We start from the raw sequence: 22536 nt of genomic DNA on the forward strand, positions 1-22536 counted from the left end.
TGAAAGGATAACATTGTAGGTGGGAGATCAGTGGTACCTGAGGCCTCCTCCTGTGTGGAGGGACATTTTCTCTACTTTGATGTTGACGGCCTTAAAGGAAAAAAAGAGCAGTTACAATGTCAGAGATTTCCCTCAGGTGTTGGTAGCAACCAAAATAGAGATAAAGGGAAATATACACTGTTGCCCATAAAGTTAGAACAACATATATTTTACCTCTTCTCATGAAATGATTGTGATAATGTGATTTATTCTTGGTGAAAAAGTGTCTTCTCAAAACTTTACTGATCAGTCTCTTCCAATGTGATTACTGATGTGTATAAATAGGAATAAAAAGAAGAATGTGTCTGAAAACAAAACTTATTCGAACTTTAGGGGCAACAGTGTAATTTTAAATTTGCATTATCCAGGAGGACAAAAACAGGAGTCCAAATTAATGCTAATATCATGTTCTACAGTCTGAACGTGTACGTAAGCCACTGGTTGTCAACAGGTCAACTTTATAATGTTGTTTTTACATCTTATGGTGTTGCCCCCAAGTGGCCAAAAATTTGCAGTTGGTGCAGGATTAACAAGACTCTTTATTTGTACTGGACCAGTTGTTACTCTGATGTGTGAAATTTCCCTGAGCCTGCCTAAAGTCTAATTTTCTCTTACATACAATAACCATCCCACATTGTTTTCCAGTGTTTGAATTGAAAGTATAAATACAAGTATACACTGGATCTTCATGTTGTAGGATTTATTATTTCAAAAAGTAAATATGTGAAACCAAACTGAATCTTAGTGTCTGAAAGTCTATGTACTAAGAAAACAAAACAAACAAAAAAAAAAGGTTTGTGCACCTCCCGTCTCTTGCCCAAACCTGCAGGTCCACAGAGATGAAACATCACTGTTCTATTATTACTTCTTATGCTGCTCAAAAATGTATAAATGTCAGCACAAGCTTCTGATTTACACAAAGTACATGTGGTGTCAGGCAGTGGGTTAGTCCTCTCAGACAGAATGACGTCCACACAGAGTTGGCCTGAGCGAGGTTGGGCACTGTTACAGTTGTTGTTAGTGGCGTCTTTCTCTCAGGCTGAGGAGCCGGTGTGCAGGCTGAGAGGGGATCCTGAGAGCCCTCAGCTGTCTAAGGACGGGGACATTATGCTGGGGGGAATCTTCTCTTTCCACAGCAGCTGGAAGGAAAGAAGAGATACCTACATGCACAAACCACTGCCACTAGAATGTACCAGGTAAATTATACTGTAGAAATATTTGTATTAAAAGTATTAAGAGGAAGTGGGTAGAGATAGAAAACAGGTACAATGATAAATATTCCCTGTTGTGTGCATTAATACCATATATTCCTTTTATTTACTGTGCTGTTATTTCCATTTCAACTTGTGTGACAAGTACAAATATTTATAACTGTTTGCATTAAGTTTGGATTTCAGAGAGTTCCAGACTGCCCAGGCTATGCTTTTTACCATTGAGGAGATTAACAACAGCACAGACGTGCTGCCTGGCATCTCTCTGGGTTATAAAATATATGATTCTTGTGGATCCATTGCCAGAAGTGTGAGGGTTGCACTGGCCTTGGCTAATGGTAATGATATTGTATCTGCACCATCTGAGGCCCCATGTACCAGACCTGCACAGGTGCAGGCCATTATGGGAGAAAGTTCTTCTTCTCCTAGTATGGCTATATCTACTGTTATCGGTCCATTTAATATCCCACTGGTGGGTAGGTTTGATGAATAAGTTTTATTTGTGAAAATATACTGATTATTCTGAGTTTCCATATACACTGTTGCCCATAAAGTTGGAAAAAATTATATTTTACCTCTTCTCATGAAATTATTGTGACAATGTGATTTATTCTTCATAGATAAAGTGTATATCTTCTCAAAACTTTATTGATCACTTGCTTGCAATATGATTACTGATGTGTATAAAACGGAATGAAAAGAGGAATGTGTCTGAAAGCAAATAAACTCCAACTTTATGGGCAACAGTGTATGTTTATATTTTGGATATTTATCTTAGGATGTCATTTCTTTTCTCTTTTAGATCAGTCACTTTGCCTCCTGTGCTTGTCTCAGTGACAAAACCAAGTACCCATCCTTCCTCAGAACAATGCCCAGTGACTACTACCAGATGACAGCTCTGGCCCAGTTGGTCAAGCACTTTGGTTGGACTTGGGTTGGAGCTATCACAACCAACGATGATTATGGTAATAATGGCATAGCTACATTCAGAGAAACTGCACAGCAGCTGGGAATCTGTCTGGAGTACTCTGTGCCTTTCTTTAGAACAGATCCACCAGACAAAATACAAAAGACAATTGACATTATCAAGGCGTCCACCTCCAAGGTGATTTTTGCTTTGCTCTCCCACATGGATATGGATGTGCTAATACATGAGTTGTCCCGCCACAATTTGACTGGATACCAGTGGGTAGGCAGTGAGAGCTGGATCTTTGATGCCCAAACTGCAGAACTGGATACGCATCATATTCTGGATGGTGCCATAGGCCTGTCCATCCCCAAAACACATGTCAGTGGCATGAGAGAGTTCATACTGGATGTGAAGCCACTCAATTCATCTAGTAATGAAATTTTTACTGAATTCTGGGAGACGTTATTTAGCTGTAAGTTCAAGCAGTCAGAGTCATCAGCAGAGAATCAGAGAGAATGTACTGGACATGAAGATTTGACTGGAGTGCATAACAGCTTCACTGATATGTCCCTCATGCCTTTATTTAACAATGTTTACAAAGCAGTGTATGCTGTGGCTCATGCACTTCATAGTATTCTGGGCTGTAATGAAACATGTAACAACAAGGTGCAGCTAGATCCATTCACGGTGAGTTCAACACTAAATACTAACATTCTCATTTTCACATGAGGTCACAAGAAAAATGGTTCCAGTGTTTTTAAAAGTGTTCCCTCTGTCTGTGATGCTGCTGAGTGATCAGATCTACAGGATGTTTGTCACAATTAACCAAATCATTAATTGTCTTCTTAGATTTTACAGCACATAAAAAAGGTTCACTTCAAAACAAAGGATGGAGATGAGGTTTTCTTCAATGAGGACGGAGACCCAGCAGCAAAGTATGAAATTATAAACTGGCAGCCAAGAGAAAATGACATTGTGGAGTTTGTCACAGTTGGTCTCTATGATGCATCTTTACCTGCAGAAAAGCAGCTGAATCTGCACAATAAGACTTTAATTTGGGCAAAGAACTCAACACAGGTACGTTACCAAGTGTAATTAGTAATAGTAGTATAATTGTTACTGTATGATGATGTTTGGCTTCAATGAATCAAAACTGATAATAGAGGTTGGCAAAGACACCACCTATTTAAATTCAGTAATTCTATACATTTTACTCCTAGTAGCTTTGTCCATGCAGGTGCCTGTGTCAGTCTGCAGTGAGAAATGTCCCCCAGGAACTCGTAAGGTTCTCCAGAAAGGAAAGCCTGTCTGCTGCTATGACTGTATAAGATGTGCAGAGGGAGAAATAAGCAACATTACAGGTCTGGTAATATTTAATGTGGGATTTTCTTTTCTTTTTTTTTTTCGCCACAATCACATGCCAATTTCCATAAATGGCACATTTTTATTTTCAAATTTTCAAAGGAGGACAGGTGACCCTGGGGAACATGCAATGACTGTGCAGTTTTTTTCAATAGAAACATCAATCTAATTTTGGAACATCCATCATATCAAACAAATACTGAAAGTACAGAAATCAGCTAAATACAACACACACACTGTGAGAACTTGAATGTTAAAGAATGTATGTAAAGAATTTATTTTATTAACACCTGCTTTAATTTTACGTTTCAGATTCTGTCACCTGTGTGAGATGCCGACCTGAATTCTGGTCAAATGAGAGAAGAGATGCTTGTGTAAAGAAGGAGGCAGAGTTTCTATCATATGAAGAAATTATGGGAGCACTGCTCACTGCAGCGTCACTGTTTGGAACATGCATGACTGTAGTTGTTGCATTCATTTTTTTCAGATACAGGAAAACTCCTATTGTCAGGGCCAACAACTCTGAGCTGAGCTTCCTGCTGCTCTTCTCCTTGACTCTGTGTTTCCTGTGCTCTCTGACCTTCATCGGCCGGCCCTCTGAGTGGTCCTGCATGCTGAGACACACAGCATTCGGCATCACCTTTGTCCTGTGTATCTCTTGTGTTCTGGGGAAAACTATAGTGGTGTTAATGGCCTTCAGGGCCACACTTCCAGGCAGTAATGTGATGAAATGGTTTGGGGTTGCACAGCAGAGACTCAGTGTTCTGGCTTTCACTCTCATACAGGTTGTTATATGTATCATGTGGTTAACAATTTCTCCTCCTTTTCCACTGAAGAATTTTAAGGACTTCAAGGACAAAATCATCTTAGAGTGCGCTCTGGGCTCAGCTCTGGGCTTTTGGGCTGTACTTGGGTATATAGGAGTTCTGGCCATGTTATGTTTTGTTCTTGCTTTTCTGGCTCGGAAACTGCCCGATAACTTTAATGAAGCCAAATTTATCACCTTCAGCATGTTGATATTCTGTGCAGTGTGGATCACTTTCATTCCAGCATATGTCAGCTCTCCTGGGAAGTTCAGTGTTGCTGTGGAGATATTTGCTATCCTGGCCTCCAGCTTTGGACTGCTCATTTGTATTTTTATTCCAAAATGTTACATTATCTTAATGAAACCAGAGAAGAATACAAAAAAGAATATGATGGGGAAGGCAGCACCAAAATCATTCTGAGAAGTCCAAATAATATGGTGGCAAAGGAATTCAGGAGCCATCATAATATTTACATGATAGTTTTGGTTAACAAACCTTTGAAGCAGATGCCCATATTCATTTTACTGAAGACTCTTAATACTGTCTTTAGTATTTTCCTAATGTGCTTAATTTTGTTTGTGTCTTATCATATGGAGATGAGTTAATACAATGGAACATACAGTCACAACATCCAATACATAAATTACAAGTAATTGGCCAAGCCTAATATAGGATTTCATACTGGTTTTGCAATATTTAGTACAGTATATAAATATACCTTTCATTTGTATACAATGTACAGAATTTTGGAGAGTGTCTCCCCATCGATGTCCCTACTGTTAGTGAGTGGGACTAATGGCTTATGATTCTTTTGAACAGTGAAGACTTCCAGGCCTTACAAATACTTGGTTATAGTCTAAATAGGCTAATCTAATGATGCTGGACCCAGATGCAGAGCACAGAGGCAAAGATGCAGTTCCACAGATTTAATGTCCTTCAACAACAACAAACAAAAGGAATCATAAGGCCTGTGGAGCAGCAGGGAGGCTGCTTGCTAAAAACCTCCCCAAGGTCATGGTACTCTGATGAGACAGTGGACGGATCTGGTAGCTCCTCCACAACCTGACCGGCAGCATCTGTTAATGCAGGGAGAGCAGATTGTATTCAGTGAGAATGACAATATTCACTCCACCCATAAATGCAGTTTCTAGACCAGTCAATGAGAGGATTATGGCGCCTTAACCACGGCTGCCCTAAAATCAAAGGGGTCTTAGGAGCCAACAGGAGATGAAAACAGATGTTTTGTTTGTTGTTACCGGACAGGACCAGCATAACTGCGGCTTTGTGATCTGACACATGAGCTAACAAGCGACCATCCAGAGCAGAAGCACTGAGCAGTTTCTCCAATTCCTCTATCTCAGTGCCCATCTGCTTAGCAAGTTCCCAATCCAGGAAACTGTCCTCTGCCCCAGAATCTATGAGAGCCTGCAGAGGAAGAGAGAACGAATTTTATATATATTTTATAAAATTCTATTTTATATTTGCATTCAACAGCTCAAGGTGTAAATATGCCACTGTTAAAAAGACTCTCTATTTGCATGTAACCAGTTATTGTTCTGTTTTGTGAATTTTCTCTGAACCTGCCTAAAGTTTAATTTTCTCTTGCTTAAACTGACCTTCATCACACATTATGCTTCTGTGTTTGAAATTAAAGTATAGATTCAAGTATGGACTGAATCTTTATGATGCAAAAATCACCATTAAAAAAAAAAGAAGAAAGAAAGAAACTACCCAACTGAATTTTATTGTCTGAAAACAAATTCAGGAAGGAAATTTAAAAAAAGGCTGGTACCCAAAACTCATTTTTTCTGTTTGTGCTTCTTGCCCCAACTTGCAGGTCCACAGAGATGAAACATCACTGTTCAATCAGTACTTTTTATCCTGCTCAAAACTGTATAAATACCAGTGCAAGCTTCTGTTGTGCGACACCGTACATGTGATGCCACCCAGTGGGTTAGTCCTCTCAGACAGAATGACGTCCACACAGAGTTGGCCTGAGCGAGGTTGGGCACTGTTACAGTTGTTGTTAGTGGCGTCTTTCTCTCAGGCTGAGGAGCCGGTGTGCAGGCTGAGAGGGGATCCTGAGAGCCCTCAGCTGTCTAAGGACGGGGACATTATGCTGGGGGGAATCTTCTCTTTCCACAGCAGCTGGAAGGAAAGAAGAGATACCTACATGCACAAACCACTGCCACTGGAATGTATCAGGTAAATTATACTGTAGAAATATTAGGATTTAAAGAAAAAGGGTTATCAAAATAAGTACTGAAATGATAAATATTCCCTGTTGTGTGCATCAACACCATCAGTTACTTTCATGTACTGTGCTATTGTTTCTGTTTGAAGTGCTGTGACTACAAAAATATCACTGTTTGCATTAAGTTTGAATTTCAGAGAGTTCCAGTTTGCCCAGGCTATGCTTTTTGCCATTGAGGAGATTAACAACAGCACAGACTTGCTGCCTGGCATCTCTCTGGGATATAAAATATATGATACTTGTCGATCAATTGCAAGAGGTGTGAGGGTTGTACTGGCTTTGGCTAATGGAAATGAAATTGTATCTGCACCATCTGAGGCACCATGTACCAGAACTGCACAGGTGCAGGTCATTATCGGAGAAACAACTTCTTCTCCTAGTATGGCTATGTCTACTGTTATTGGACCTTTTAATATCCCACTGGTGGGTAGGTTTGGTAAATATATTTTTGAAAAAATACTTATTCTGTAATTCCATATATATTTCTATGTTTAATGTTTATCTTAGGATGTCATTTCTTTTCTCTTTTAGATCAGTCACTTTGCCACCTGTGCTTGTCTCAGTGACAAAACCAAGTACCCATCCTTCCTCAGAACAATACCCAGTGACTACTACCAGAGCAGAGGCCTGGCACAACTGGTCAAGCACTTTGGTTGGACTTGGGTTGGAGCTATCAGAAGTAATGATGATTATGGTAATGATGGCATAGCTACATTCATAGAAACTGCACAGCAGCTGGGAATCTGTCTGGAGTACTCTGTGTCTTTCTTTAGAACAGATCCACCAGACAAAATAAAAAAGATAATTGACATTATGAAGGCTTCCACCTCCAAGGTGATTGTCGCTTTCCTCGCCCACATGGATATGGATATGCTAATACATGAGTTGTCCGACCACGATTTGACCGGATACCAGTGGGTAGGCAGTGAGGGCTGGATCTTAGATTCTCAAACTGCAGAACTGGATAAGCATCATATTCTGGATGGTGCCATAGGCCTGTCCATCCCCAAAGCACATGTCAGCGGCATGAGAGAGTTCATACTGGATGTGAAGCCACTCAATTCATCTGGTAATGAAATGTTTACTGAATTCTGGGAGACGTTATTTAGCTGTAAGCTCAAGCAGTCAGAGTCATCAGCAGAGAATCAGAGAGAATGTACTGGACATGAAGATTTGACTGGAGTGCATAACAGCTTCACTGATATGTCCCTCATGCCTATATTTAACAATGTTTACAAAGGAGTGTATGCTGTGGCTCATGCACTTCATAGTATTCTGGGCTGTAATGAAACATGTAACAACAAGGTGCAGCTAGATCCATTCACGGTGAGTTCAACACTAAATACTAACATTCTCATTTTCACCTGAGGTCACAAGAAAAATGGTTCCAGTGTTTTTAAAAGTGTTCCCTCTGTCTGTGATGCTGCTGAGTGATCAGATCTACAGGATGTTTGTCACAATTAACCAAATCATTAATTGTCTTCTTAGATTTTACAGCACATAAAAAAGATTAGGTTCAAAACAAAGGAAGGAGATGAGGTTTTCTTCAATGAAGACGGAGACCCAGCAGCAAAGTATGAAATTATAAACTGGCAGCCAAGAGAAAATGATGTTGTGGACTTTGTCACAGTTGGTCTCTATGATGCATCTTTACCTGCAGAAAAGCAGCTGAATCTGCACAATAAGACTTTAATTTGGGCAAAGAACTCAACACAGGTACGTTACCAAGTATAATACATTATAACTGTTACTGTATCATAATGTTCAAAAATTCATGTGTTGCAAAGACACCACCAGGTAAAAATAAATGCTCGTACACTTTGCTGATAGTAGCTTTGTTCATGCAGGTGCCTGTGTCAGTCTGCAGTGAGAAATGTCCCCCAGGAACTCGTAAGGTTCTCCAGAAAGGAAAGCCTGTCTGCTGCTATGACTGTATAAGATGTGCAGAGGGAGAAATAAGCAACATTACAGGTCTGGTAATTTTTAATGTGGGATTTTTCTTTTTTTTTTTTCACCACAATCACATGCTAATTTCCATAAATGGCACATTTTTATTTTCAAATTTTAAAAACAGGGCAGGTGAGCCTGGGGAATATGCAATGACTGTGCAGTATTTTTCAATAGAAACATCAATTTAATATTGGAACGTCCAACATATCAAACAAATACTGAGAGTACAGAAATCAGCTAAATACAACACACACACTGTGAGAACTTCAAGGTTAAATAATGTATATGAACAACTTATTTGATTCCAGCCTTCTGGTGACTTTTTGTGAATGTGAAGGTTTTAGGTTGATGGTTTTTTTTTTTTTTTTAATTTCCTCAACTCCAGATTTATCCAAATGTATGGAAAGTAAACAGAATCGAGGACCGTTGACCAAGGAAAAACCTAGTAACACTATATCATAAAACAAATAATATATCTATAAAACATACACATTTTAGATCTTGTAACTGTAATACCTGTATCATTATTGATCATGGAGCCTTCATACAGTTATTCATCTATATTGTGATGACCATGTAGTTTGTGATTCAGTTTGTGATACAGAAACAAAGCAAAGAAAGAAATCTACTTGGCAAGTCTAACATCTGCTTTCATTTTTACGTTTCAGACTCTGTCACCTGTGTGAGATGCCAACCTGAATTCTGGTCAAATGAGAGAAGAGATGCTTGTGTAAAGAAGGAGGCAGAGTTTCTATCATATGAAGAAATTATGGGAGCACTGCTCACTGCAGCGTCACTGTTTGGAACATGCATGACTGTAGCTGTTGCATTCATTTTTTTCAGATACAGGAAAACTCCTATTGTCAGGGCCAACAACTCTGAGCTGAGCTTCCTGCTGCTCTTCGCCTTGACTCTGTGTTTCCTGTGCTCTCTGACCTTCATCGGCCGGCCCTCTGAGTGGTCCTGCATGCTGAGACACACAGCATTCGGCATCACCTTTGTCCTGTGTATCTCTTGTGTTCTGGGGAAAACTATAGTGGTGTTAATGGCCTTCAGGGCCACACTTCCAGGCAGTAATGTGATGAAATGGTTTGGACCTGCACAGCAGAGACTCAGTGTTCTGGCTTTCACTCTCATACAGGTTGTTATATGTATCCTGTGGTTAACAATTTCTCCTCCTTTTCCATTGAAGAATTTTAAGGACTTCAAGGACAAAATCATCTTAGAGTGCGCTCTGGGCTCAGCTCTGGGCTTTTGGGCTGTACTTGGGTATATAGGAGTTCTGGCCATGTTATGTTTTGTTCTTGCTTTTCTGGCTCGGAAACTGCCTGATAACTTTAATGAAGCCAAATTTATCACCTTCAGCATGTTGATATTCTGTGCAGTGTGGATCACTTTCATTCCAGCATATGTCAGCTCTCCTGGGAAGTTCAGTGTTGCTGTGGAAATATTTGCTATCCTGGCCTCCAGCTTTGGACTGCTCATTTGTATTTTTATTCCAAAATGTTACATTATCTTAATGAAACCAGAGAAGAATACAAAAAAGAATATGATGGGGAAGGCAGCACCAAAATCATTCTGAGAAGTCCAAATAATATGGTGGCAAAGGAATTCAGGAGCCATCATAATATTTACATGATAGTTTTGGTTAACAAACCTTTGAAGCAGATGCCCATATTCATTTTACTGAAGACTCTTAATACTGTCTTTAGTATTTTCCTAATGTGCTTAATTTTGTTTATGTCTTATCATATGGAGATGAGTTAATACAATGGAACATACAGTCACAACATCCAATACATAAATTACAAGTAAATGCCCAAGCCTAATATAGGATTTCATACTGGTTTTGCAATATTTAGTACAGTATATAATGTAATCAAACAATAAAATCTATGTTTTCACAGAAAAAAAATTGGCTTGACTCGCAGATGTCTCCATTTTCAACAGATGCCTTTCATCTGCATATAATGTACAGGATTTTGGAGTGTGTCTCCCCATCGATGTCCCTACTGTAAGTGAGTGGGACCAATGGCTTATGATCCTTTTGGACAGTGAAGACTTCCAGGCCTTACAACTATCTGGAGACCTTTTCACATGCTCAGATCTTCTATACACTGTTTCTGATCTCTTATCTCTGCACTTCTTAGGGTGAAGAAGAATTGGGTTATTAGCTATAACAGTGACTGGTGCTAGGTTTTTTGTCCAAGGCCAAAGCTGTTTGCATCAGTGCTCACAATAGTTGGTTTGTTAACATCATAAAAGGCTAGGATTGGTGCTTCTGACACTGACTGCTTGACACTTACAAAGACACTTGCTCTTGAACTTATCCCTGACATCCACACTGCATCAGGCTAAATAAGATTTCCTTTATATAGCCTATTCACACAAATACCAAATAATTGCAGGTTTAATGTATTGTAAAATTAAGCTTTCTAAAAACATATAATGTTCCAGAGTTTTCTTCACCTCAGTTCACCCTTATGGTGCCTAAGAATAATACCTAAGAGTTAAATGTTAAAGCTGCTCCAATCAGTATTTTATTAATAAGAATGGATTGATTTGCTATGGGTACCGTGAATGGGGTTGCTGTTGATGACAAAGTCACAGAAAATTATCTCCCAACTAATCTAATGACGCTGGGCCCAGATGCAGAGCACAGAGGCAAAGATGCAGTTCCACAGTTTTAATGTCCTTCAACAACAACAACAAACAAAAAAGGTCTGGCTTGTGGCAGAGGGTGACAGAGGACAAAGGCAACAGACAGAGGAGTGTTGGGTTCAGTCTCAGTAGGCAGAGGAGACGTGGGCTGAGTTCAGTGGAGGGGTGACGTTGGGCAGAGTGTGAGTCCAGGTTTCCAGAAGGTAGAGTGAAGGTAGAAGGTAGTAACAGTACCACCTCCCCCCAAAATGGGTGCCACCAGGCTTGTCAGCATGGGCCCTGTGAAAGTTGCTCACCAGCTCCACTCCTCCGGCCAGTAACCCTCCCAGCTGGGCTTCTATGATGGTCGACACTATCTCCCAAGTAAGGGCAGCCACCACAGGTGATGCTGGCAGGATAGTGTTGGATGGTGGCATTGCCTCCTCCTGAGAAGCATGTTGTCTAGAAATAGCATCTGGCTCGATCTTGCGTTTAATAGATCTAACTTAGAAAATCTATGTATAGAAAAAAACGTATACATGGACATAATGTCTTGTCTTTCTTGGTTACAAAGAAAAACCCTGCACCCAGTGGTGAAGATGATGGTCAGATTATACCTGCATCCAGTGACTCCCAGACGAGACAGACTATGCAGTCAGCTCAAACAGAGAGGCGCCCCTGGCAGCAGATTGATGGCGCAGTCATAAGGTCTGTGAATAAGCCACTGTTTGCTGACAATATATACACACAGTTAAAATGATGTTCTGTTGGTAGTGTTACACCCAAGTGGCCAAAGAGTCTCAACTATTCCAGGCTTAAAAAGACTCTCTATTTGCGTGTAACCAGTTATTGTTGTGTTGTGTGAAATTTCACTGAGCCAGCCTAAAGTTTAATTTTCTCTTGCTTACACTGACCTTCATCACACATTATGCTTCTGTGTTTGAAATGACAGTGTAGATTCAAGTATGGACTGAATCTTTATGATGCAAAAGTCAACATTAAAAAAAAAGAAGAAAGAAAGAAACTACCCAACTGAATCTTAATGTCTGAAAACACAAACAGAAAATTAAAAAATAGGATGGAGCCCAAAACTTTTTGTTTGTGCACCTCCCGCTTCATGCCCCAACTTGCAGGTCCACAAAGATGAAACATCACTGTTCAATTTTTTTTTTCAAACTGATCAAAAATGTATAAATATCAGTGCAAGCTTCTGAATTACAACAAGGCACATGTGATGCCACCCAGTGGGTTAGTCCTCTCAGACAGAATGACGTCCACACAGAGTTGGCCTGAGCGAGGTTGGGCACTGTTACAGTTGTTGTTAGTGGCGTCTTTCTCTCAGGCTGAGGAGCCGGTGTGCAGGCTGAGAGGGGATCCTGAGAGCCCTCAGCTGTCTAAGGACGGGGACATTATGCTGGGGGGAATCTTCTCTTTCCACAGCAGCTGGAAGGAAAGAAGAGATACCTACATGCACAAACCACTGCCACTGCAATGTACCAGGTAAATTATACTGTAGAAATATTAGGATTTAAAGAAAACGGGTTATCAAAATAAGTACTGAAATGATAAATATTTCCTGTTGTGTGCATTAATACCATCAGTTACTTTCATGCACTGTGCTATTGTTTCTGTTTGAAGTGCTATGACTACAAAAATATCACTGTTTGCATTAAGTTTGAATTTCAGAGAGTTCCAGTTTGCCCAGGCTATGCTTTTTGCCATTGAGGAGATTAACAACAGCACAGACTTGCTGCCTGGCATCTCTCTGGGCTATAGAATGTATGATACTTGTCGATCCATTGCCAGAAGTGTGAGGGTTGTACTGGCTTTGGCTAATGGTAATGAAATTGTATCTGCACCATCTGAGGCACCATGTACCAGAACTGCACAGGTGCAGGCTATTATGGGAGAAACTTCTTCCTCTCCTTGTATTGGAATAGCTACTGTGATTGGACAGTTTCATATCCCACTGGTGGGTAGGTTTGGTAAATATATTTGTTGAAAGAAAAACTGTAATTCCATATATATTTCTATGTTTAATATTTATCTTAGGATGTCATTTCTTTTCTCTTTTAGATCAGTCACTTTGCAACCTGTGCTTGTCTCAGTGACAAAACCAAGTACCCATCCTTCCTCAGAACAATACCCAGTGACTACTACCAGAGCAGAGGCCTGGCACATCTGGTCAAGCACTTTGGTTGGACTTGGGTTGGAGCTATCAGAACCAATGATGATTATGGTAATAATGGGATGGCTACATTCATAGAAACTGCACAGCAGCTGGGAATCTGTCTGGAGTACTCTGTGTCTTTCTTTAGAACAGATCCACCAAATAAAGTACAAAAGATAATTGACATTATCAAGGCTTCCACCTCCAAGGTGATTGTCGCTTTCCTCTCCCACAAGGATATGGATGTGCTTATACGTGAGTTGTCCCGCCACAATTTGACTGGATACCAGTGGGTAGGCAGTGAGAGCTGGATCTTAGATTCCCAAACTGCAGAACTGGATACACATCATATTCTGGATGGTGCCATAGGCCTGTCCATCCCCAAAACACATGTCAGCGGCATGAGAGAGTTCATACTGGATGTGAAGCCACTCAATTCATCTAGTAATGAAATTTTTACAGAGTTCTGGGAGACGTTATTTAGCTGTAAGTTCAAGCAGTCAGAGTCATCAGCAGAGAATCAGAGAGAATGTACTGGACATGAAGATTTGACTGGAGTGCATAACAGTTTCACTGATATGTCCCTCATGCCTATATTTAACAATGTTTACAAAGGAGTGTATGCTGTGGCTCATGCACTTCATAGTATTCTGGGCTGTAATGAAACATGTAACAAGAAGGTGCAGCTAGATCCATTCACGGTGAGTTCAACACTAAATACTAACATTCTCATTTTCACATGAGGTCACAAGAAAAATGGTTCCAGTGTTTTTAAAAGTGTTCCCTCTGTCTGTGATGCTGCTGAGTGATCAGATCTACAGGATGTTTGTCACAATTAACCAAATCATTAACTGTCTTCTTAGATTTTACAGCACATAAAAAAGATTAGGTTCAAAACAAAGGAAGGAGATGAAGTTTTCTTCAATGAGGACGGAGACGCAGCAGCAAAGTATGAAATTATAAACTGGCAGCCAAGAGAAAATGGCATTGTGGACTTTGTCACAGTTGGTCTCTATGATGCATCTTTACCTGCAGAAAAGCAGCTGAATCTGCACAATAAGACTTTAATTTGGGCAAAGAACTCAACACAGGTACGTTACCAAATATAATACATTATAATTGTTACTGTATGATGATGTTTGGTTTCAATATATTAAAATTCAAGTGTTGCAAAGACACCACCTATTGAAAATGGATACACATACACTTTGCTGATAGCAGTTTTGTTCATGCAGGTGCCTGTGTCAGTCTGCAGTGAGAAATGTCCCCCAGGAACTCGTAAGGTTCTCCAGAAAGGAAAGCCTGTCTGCTGCTATGACTGTATAAGATGTGCAGAGGGAGAAATAAGCAACATTACAGGTCTTTTAATATTTAATGTGGGATTTTCACTTCATTGTGCTGCAAAACAAAATTGCCATGATCACAGGTCATTTTTGAGAATGGTTCATTGTTATTTTATATTTTCCAAAGCACGGCAGGTGACCCTGGGGAATATGCAATTACTTTCTAGTATTTTTCAATACAGACAAGAAATAGAATGTAAAAAAATGTACATTGGAAAAATGTAGAAATACATTATTATTTAAAAAATAATGTATCTATAAAATAAACATATATTGCATGATCATATTATGGAGCTGTAATCCACTTATCCATCTATTTTGTGATGACCGTGTAGGGTGACTGACGTGCATGGAGTTCATGCAGATGCAGAAGCAAAGCAAAGAAAGAAATCTACTTAGCAAGTCTAACGTCTGCTTTCATTTTTACGTTTCAGACTCTGTCAGCTGTGTGAGATGCCAACCTGAATTCTGGTCAAATGAGAGAAGAGATGCTTGTGTAAAGAAGGAGGCAGAGTTTCTGTCATATGAAGAAATTATGGGAGCACTGCTCATTACGGCATCTCTATTTGGAACATGCATGACTGCAGTTGTTGCATTCATTTTTTTCAGACACAGGAAAACTCCTATTGTCAGGGCCAACAACTCTGAGCTGAGCTTCCTGCTGCTCTTCGCCTTGACTCTGTGCTTCCTGTGCTCTCTGACCTTCATCGGCCGGCCCTCTGAGTGGTCCTGCATGCTGAGACACACAGCATTCGGCATCACCTTTGTCCTGTGTATCTCTTGTGTTCTGGGGAAAACTATAGTGGTGTTAATGGCCTTCAGGGCCACACTTCCAGGCAGTAATGTGATGAAATGGTTTGGACCTGCACAGCAGAGACTCAGTGTTCTGGCTTTCACTCTCATACAGGTTGTTATATGTATCATGTGGTTAACAATTTCTCCTCCTTTTCCATTGAAGAATTTTAAGGACTTCAAGGACAAAATCATCTTAGAGTGCGCTCTGGGCTCAGCTCTGGGCTTTTGGGCTGTACTTGGGTATATAGGAGTTCTGGCCATGTTATGTTTTGTTCTTGCTTTTCTGGCTCGGAAACTGCCTGATAACTTTAATGAAGCCAAATTTATCACCTTCAGCATGTTGATATTCTGTGCAGTGTGGATCACTTTCATTCCAGCATATGTCAGCTCTCCTGGGAAGTTCAGTGTTGCTGTGGAAATATTTGCTATCCTGGCCTCCAGCTTTGGACTGCTCGTTTGTATTTTTATTCCAAAATGTTACATTATCTTAATGAAACCAGAGAAGAATACAAAAAAGAATATGATGGTGAAGGCAGCACCAAAATCATTCTGAGAAGTTCAAACAATATGGTTGTAAGGGCATTCATGGAGCCATCATAACATTTACACAAAGGTTTTTGTTAACAACATAGTCAGATCGATGCCTATATTCATTTTATTTAAGTCTTGTGATATTATAATTCTTTAATATTTTTCCAGTGTGTATTGTTAAATTTTGACATAGCATATGGAGGTGACAGCATTTAATACAGTGTAATACACAATCACATCAACCTATTCGTAAAGAACAAGTAAATGCACCAGCCTAATACCTGATTTCTTTCTGATTTTACAACATTTATTACATTTTGTAAAATGTAATCAAACAATAAAGTCAATGTTTTCACAGACAAACACATGTTTCAATTTCCTCGTTTGGTTTCGGTTCTTCTCCCCTCCTTGAACCGCCACCTTATCATGGTGGAGGGGTTTGAGTACCCGAATTATCCTAGGAGCTATGTTGTCGGGGCTAAATGCCCTGTTAGGGTCTCCCAAGGCAAACAGGTCCTAGGGGACGGGTCAGACCAAGAGCGGTTCAGAAGCCTCCTATAAATAGAAATGCAAGAAGGCCAGTTACATCACCTGGTATGGCACAGCCGGGGCCCCACCCTGCAGCCAGGCCTGAGGTTGGGGCATGCGTGCGAGCGCCTGGTGGCTGGACCTCTCCCTACTGGGCCCAGTCGGGCAGAGCCTGAAGGAGTGATGTGGGGCCGTCCTCCCATGGTTCCACCACCCGCGGCCAATAGTCGAACCTCAGATTCAGGAGGAACGTTGTGGTTTTTGTCCTGGTTGTGGAACACTGGACCAACTCTATACCCTCTATAGGGTGCTCGAGGGTTCATGGGAGTTCGCCCAACCAGTCCACATGTGTTTTGTCGACCTGGAGAAGGCGTCCGACCGTGTCCCTCATGGCATCCTGTGGGGGGTGCTCTAGGAGTAAGGGGTCCGATCTCTGTACGACTGGAGCAGGAGCTTGGTTCGCATCGCCGGCAGTAAGTCAGACCTGTTTCCAGTGCATGCTGGACTCCGGCAGGGCTGCCCTTTGTCACTGGTTCTGTTCATAATTTTTATGGACAGAATTTCTTGGCACAGCCAGGGGCCGTAGGGAGTCCGGTTTAGGGACCACCGGATTTCATCTCTGCTTTTTGAACACAGTGTTGTCCTGTTGGCTCCATCAAACCAGGACCTTCAGCATGTACTGGGGCAGTTTGCAGCCGAGTGTGTAGCGGCTGGGATGAGAATCAGCACCTCCAAGTCCGAGGTCATGGTTCTCAACCGGAAAAGGGTTGTTTGCCCTCTCCAGGTTGGAGGAGAGTTCCTGCGTCAAGTGGAGGAGTTCAAGTATCTTGGGGTCTTGTTCGCGAGTTAGGGAAGGACGGAGCGTGCAATTGACAGTAATGTGATCAATGTACCCGTATGTCGTAGTAAAGAAGGAGCTGAGCCAAAAGGCAAAGCTCTTGATTTACTGGTCAATCTACGTTCCTACTCTCACCTATGGTGATGACCGAAAGGACAAGATCTTGGATACAAGTGGCTGAAATGAGTTTCCTCCGCAGGGTGGCTGGGTGCTCCCTTAGAGATATTGTGAGGAGCTCTGTCGTCCGGAACGAGCTCGGAGTACAGCTGCTGCTCCTCCACATCGAGAGGTGGTTCAGGCATCTATTTCGGATGGCCCCTGGCCTCTCCTGGGGGGGGTGTTCCGGGCATGTCCCACTGGGAGGAGGCCACGGGGAAGACCTAGGATACGCTGGAGGTACTATGTCTCTCGGCTGGCCTGGGAATGCCTCCGGATTCCCCCAGAAGAGTTTGTCCCCACATTCACACTGTGCCTGGTCAAGTGTGGTTTCGTAACATAAAATGTTCCAAGGAGTTCTTCAGCTCAGTTCTCTCTTTTGGTGCGTAAGAGTAACGTTAAAGCTTCTCTGATGGATATTTTAATAGTATTAACGGATTGATTTGCTTTGTGAATTGTGTTACATGTAGTGACAAAGTCACCGAAAATTTTATCACAACTCTTCAGATTCCCTTAAGTCAATATAGCATTTCTGGTTTTACAGCCTTCAGTTTTACTGTTGTGATTTTCCAATACCACTTTCAGGGACACCAGGCTGAATTAAGCAAAAGAAAAACAAAGCAGGTACAATGTCTGATATTTCCATCAGGTTTTGGTGGTGACCAAAATGGAGGTAAAATGAAATTGAATTTTATATTTGAATACGCCTGGGGGACACGAACATTATTCCAAATTAATACTGATAGCACGTTATGTGTACTGAATGTGCAAATGAGCCACTGCTTGCTAACAAGAGCAGTATATCAAATTTCTTAGATATGATATAATGTTTAAACCTTGTGGTACGGCCCCCTAATGGTCAAGAATTGTCAACTACTGCAGGCTTAGACTCCATATTAGTACTGGACCAGTTATTTTACAGTGTAAAATTTCAATGATCCGGCCTAAAGTCAAACTTTTTCGACTATCCATAGAGTAATCCTCATTCCACATTATATTTCCACGTTGTAACTGAAAATATAAATTGGATTTTCACACATTAAAAATGATCATTTCAAAAAGTAAAATATGTGAAGCCTCACTGAATTTTGTCTGAAAACAAATTCAGGAAGGAAATTTAAAAAAAGGCTGGTACCAAAACTCTTTTTTTCTGTTTGTGCACCTGTTCTTCTTGCCTCAACTTGCAGGTCCACAGAGATGAAACATCACTGTTCTATTATTACTTTTTATCCTGCTCAAAACTGTATAAATACCAGTGCAAGCTTCTCTTGTGCGACAAGGTACATGTGATACCACCCAGTGGGTTAGTCCTCTCAGACAGAATGACGTCCACACAGAGTTGGCCTGAGCGAGGTTGGGCACTGTTACAGTTGTTGTTAGTGGCGTCTTTCTCTCAGGCTGAGGAGCCGGTGTGCAGGCTGAGAGGGGATCCTGAGAGTCCTCAGCTGTCTAAGGACGGGGACATTATGCTGGGGGGAATCTTCTCTTTCCACAGCAGCTGGAAGGAAAGAAGAGATACCTACATGCACAAACCACTGCCACTGGAATGTATCAGGTAAATTATACTGTAGAAATATTTGTATTAAAAATATTAAGAGGAAGTGGGTAGAGATAGAAAAACGGTAAAAAAGAAAAAGGGTTATCAAAATAAGTACTGAAATGATAAATATTCCCTGTTGTGTGCATTAATACCATCGGTTACTTTCATGTACTGTGCTATTGGTTCTGTTTACAGTTCTGTGACTACAAAAATATCACTTTTTGCATTAAGTTTGAATTTCAGAGAGTTCCAGTTTGCCCAGGCTATGCTTTTTGCCATTGAGGAGATTAACAACAGCACAGACTTGCTGCCTGGCATCTCTCTGGGATATAAAATGTATGATTCTTGTAGATCCATTGCCAGAAGTGTGAAAGTTGCACTGGCCTTGGCTAACGGTTATGAAATTGTATCTGCACCATCTGAGGCACCATGTACCAGAACTGCACAGGTGCAGGTCATTATGGGAGAAAGTTCTTCCTCTCCATGCATGGGTATAGCTACTGCTATTGGACCTTTTCATATCCCATTGGTGAGTAGGTTTGGTAAATGAATTTTAATTGTGAAAATACACAGATTATTCTGAGATTTCATTTATATTTATATTTTGAATATTTATCTTAGAATGTCATTTCTTTTCTCTTTTAGATCAGTCACTTTGCCACCTGTGCTTGTCTCAGTGACAAAACCAAGTACCCATCCTTCCTCAGAACAATACCCAGTGACTACTACCAGAGCAGAGCTCTGGCCCAGCTGGTCAAGTATTTTGGTTGGACTTGGGTTGGAGCTATCAGAACCAATGATGATTATGGTAATAATGGGATGGCTACATTCATAGAAACTGCACAGCAGCTGGGAATCTGTCTGGAGTACTCTGTGTCTTTCTTTAGAACAGATCCACCAAATAAAGTACAAAAGATAATTGACATTATCAAGGCTTCCACCTCCAAGGTGATTGTCACTTTCCTCTCCCTCAAGGAAATGGATATGCTAATACGTGAGTTGTCCCGCCACAATTTGACTGGATGCCAGTGGGTAGGCAGTGAGAGCTGGATCTTAGATTCTCAAACTGCAGAACTGGATAAGCATCATATTCTGGATGGTGCCATAGGCCTGTCCATCCCCAAAACACATGTCAGCGGCATGAGAGAGTTCATACTGGATGTGAAGTCTCTCAATTCATCTAGTAATGAAATGTTTACTGAGTTCTGGGAGACGTTATTTAGCTGTAAGTTCAAGCAGTCAGAGTCATCAGCAGAGAATCAGAGAGAATGTACTGGACATGAAGATTTGACTGGAGTGCATAACAGCTTCACTGATATGTCCCTCATGCCTATATTTAACAATGTTTACAAAGGAGTGTATGCTGTGGCTCATGCACTTCATAGTATTCTGGGCTGTAATGAAACATGTAACAACAAGGTGCAGCTAGATCCATTCACGGTGAGTTCAACACTAAATACTAACATTCTCATTTTCACATGAGGTCACAAGAAAAATGGTTCCAGTGTTTTTAAAAGTGTTCCCTCTGTCTGTGATGCTGCTGAGTGATCAGATCTACAGGATGTTTGTCACAATTAACCAAATCATTAACTGTCTTCTTAGATTTTACAGCACATAAAAAAGGTTCACTTCAAAACAAAGGAAGGAGATGAAGTTTTCTTTAATGAGGACGGAGACCCAGCAGCAAAGTATGAAATTATAAACTGGCAGCCAAGGGAAAATGGCATTGTGGACTTTGTCACAGTTGGTCTCTATGATGCATCTTTACCTGCAGAAAAGCAGCTGAATCTGCACAATAAGACTTTAATTTGGGCAAAGAACTCAACACAGGTACGTTACCAAGCGTAATTAGTAATAATAGTATAATTGTTACTCTGTGATGATGTTTGGCTTCAATGAATCAAAATTGATAATAGAGGTTGGCAAAGACACCACCTATTTAAATTCTGTGTCTATACATTTTACTCTTAGTAGTTTTGTCCATGCAGGTGCCTGTGTCAGTCTGCAGTGAGAAATGTCCCCCAGGAACTCGTAAGGTTCTCCAGAAAGGAAAGCCTGTCTGCTGCTATGACTGTATAAGATGTGCAGAGGGAGAAATAAGCAACATTACAGGTCTGGTAATATTTAATGTGGGATTTTCTTTTTTTTTTCTTATATATAAATATAAATATATAAACATGAATATATATATATATATATATATTTTTATTTTTTATTTTTTTTATAATATAACATTTGCTTTAATGTTACGTTTCAGATTCTGTCACCTGTGTGAGATGCCAACCTGAATTCTGGTCAAATGAGAGAAGAGATGCTTGTGTAAAGAAGGAGGCAGAGTTTCTATCATATGAAGAAATTATGGGAGCACTGCTCACTGCAGCGTCACTGTTTGGAACATGCATGACTGTAGCTGTTTCATTCATTTTTTTCAGATACAGGAAAACTCCTATTGTCAGGGCCAACAACTCTGAGCTGAGCTTCCTGCTGCTCTTCTCCTTGACTCTGTGTTTCCTGTGCTCTCTGACCTTCATCGGCCGGCCCTCTGAGTGGTCCTGCATGCTGAGACACACAGCATTCGGCATTATCTTTGTCCTTTGTATCTCTTGTGTTCTGGGGAAAACTATAGTGGTGTTAATGGCCTTCAGGGCCACACTTCCAGGCAGTAATGTGATGAAATGGTTTGGACCTGCACAGCAGAGACTCAGTGTTCTGGCTTTCACTCTCATACAGGTTTTAATTTGCATACTCTGGCTGACAATCAACCCTCCGTTTCCTTTCAAGAATTTGTTGCTCTATAAGGACAGAATAATCTTAGAGTGCAAGCTTGGCTCAGCTGTAGGCTTCTGGGCTGTGTTAGGATACATAGGGCTCCTGGCTGTCCTGTGTTTCATCCTTGCTTTTCTGGCTCGGAAACTGCCTGATAACTTTAACGAAGCCAAATTTATCACCTTCAGCATGTTGATATTCTGTGCAGTGTGGATCACTTTCATTCCAGCATATGTCAGCTCTCCTGGGAAGTTCAGTGTTGCTGTGGAAATATTTGCTATCCTGGCCTCCAGCTTTGGACTGCTCATTTGTATTTTTATTCCAAAATGTTACATTATCTTAATGAAACCAGAGAAGAATACAAAAAAGAATATGATGGGGAAGGCAGCACCAAAATCATTCTGAGAAGTACAAACAATATAGTGGCAAAGGAATTCAGGAGCCATCACAATATTTACACAAAGGTTTTTGTTAACAACATAGTCAGATAGATGCCTATATTCATTTTAAGTCTTGTAATATTATAATTCTTTTATATTTTTCCAGTGTGTATTGTTCAATTTTGACATAGCATATGGAGGTGACAGCATTTAATACAGTGTAATACACAATCACATCAACCTATTCGTAAAGAACGTGTAAACGCACCAGCCTAATACCTGATTTCTTTCTGATTTTACAACATTTATTGCATATT

The 22536-nt window shown here is 40.7% G+C and overlaps 4 protein-coding genes across 4 annotated transcripts; all 4 read left to right on the plus strand.

The window, feature by feature from the left end:
- Window positions 1–1041: 1041 nt before the first annotated feature.
- On the plus strand, window positions 1042–4748 carry LOC121186985 (extracellular calcium-sensing receptor-like). The gene is made up of 6 exons (XM_041045961.1): window positions 1042–1235; window positions 1425–1722; window positions 2053–2847; window positions 3010–3237; window positions 3398–3521; window positions 3835–4748. The coding sequence occupies exons 1-6, from the start codon at window positions 1147–1149 to the stop codon at window positions 4746–4748; spliced, it is 2448 nt and encodes an 815-aa protein (XP_040901895.1). The 5' UTR covers window positions 1042–1146.
- A 1591-nt stretch (window positions 4749–6339) lies between these two features.
- On the plus strand, window positions 6340–10114 carry LOC121186984 (extracellular calcium-sensing receptor-like). Its single transcript, XM_041045960.1, has 6 exons — window positions 6340–6533; window positions 6708–7005; window positions 7114–7908; window positions 8071–8298; window positions 8430–8553; window positions 9201–10114. The coding sequence occupies exons 1-6, from the start codon at window positions 6445–6447 to the stop codon at window positions 10112–10114; spliced, it is 2448 nt and encodes an 815-aa protein (XP_040901894.1). The 5' UTR covers window positions 6340–6444.
- A 2364-nt stretch (window positions 10115–12478) lies between these two features.
- On the plus strand, window positions 12479–16033 carry LOC121186945 (extracellular calcium-sensing receptor-like). The gene is made up of 6 exons (XM_041045889.1): window positions 12479–12672; window positions 12847–13144; window positions 13249–14043; window positions 14206–14433; window positions 14578–14701; window positions 15120–16033. The coding sequence occupies exons 1-6, from the start codon at window positions 12584–12586 to the stop codon at window positions 16031–16033; spliced, it is 2448 nt and encodes an 815-aa protein (XP_040901823.1). The 5' UTR covers window positions 12479–12583.
- A 2861-nt stretch (window positions 16034–18894) lies between these two features.
- On the plus strand, window positions 18895–22244 carry LOC121186944 (extracellular calcium-sensing receptor-like). The gene is made up of 6 exons (XM_041045888.1): window positions 18895–19088; window positions 19305–19602; window positions 19719–20513; window positions 20676–20903; window positions 21062–21185; window positions 21331–22244. Exons 1-6 carry the CDS (start codon window positions 19000–19002, stop codon window positions 22242–22244), a joined length of 2448 nt encoding a protein of 815 aa, XP_040901822.1. The 5' UTR covers window positions 18895–18999.
- Window positions 22245–22536: the final 292 nt, after the last annotated feature.

Source organism: Toxotes jaculatrix, chromosome 9 (genome assembly GCF_017976425.1).
Source record: "Toxotes jaculatrix isolate fToxJac2 chromosome 9, fToxJac2.pri, whole genome shotgun sequence".
NCBI lineage: Eukaryota > Metazoa > Chordata > Actinopteri > Toxotidae > Toxotes > Toxotes jaculatrix.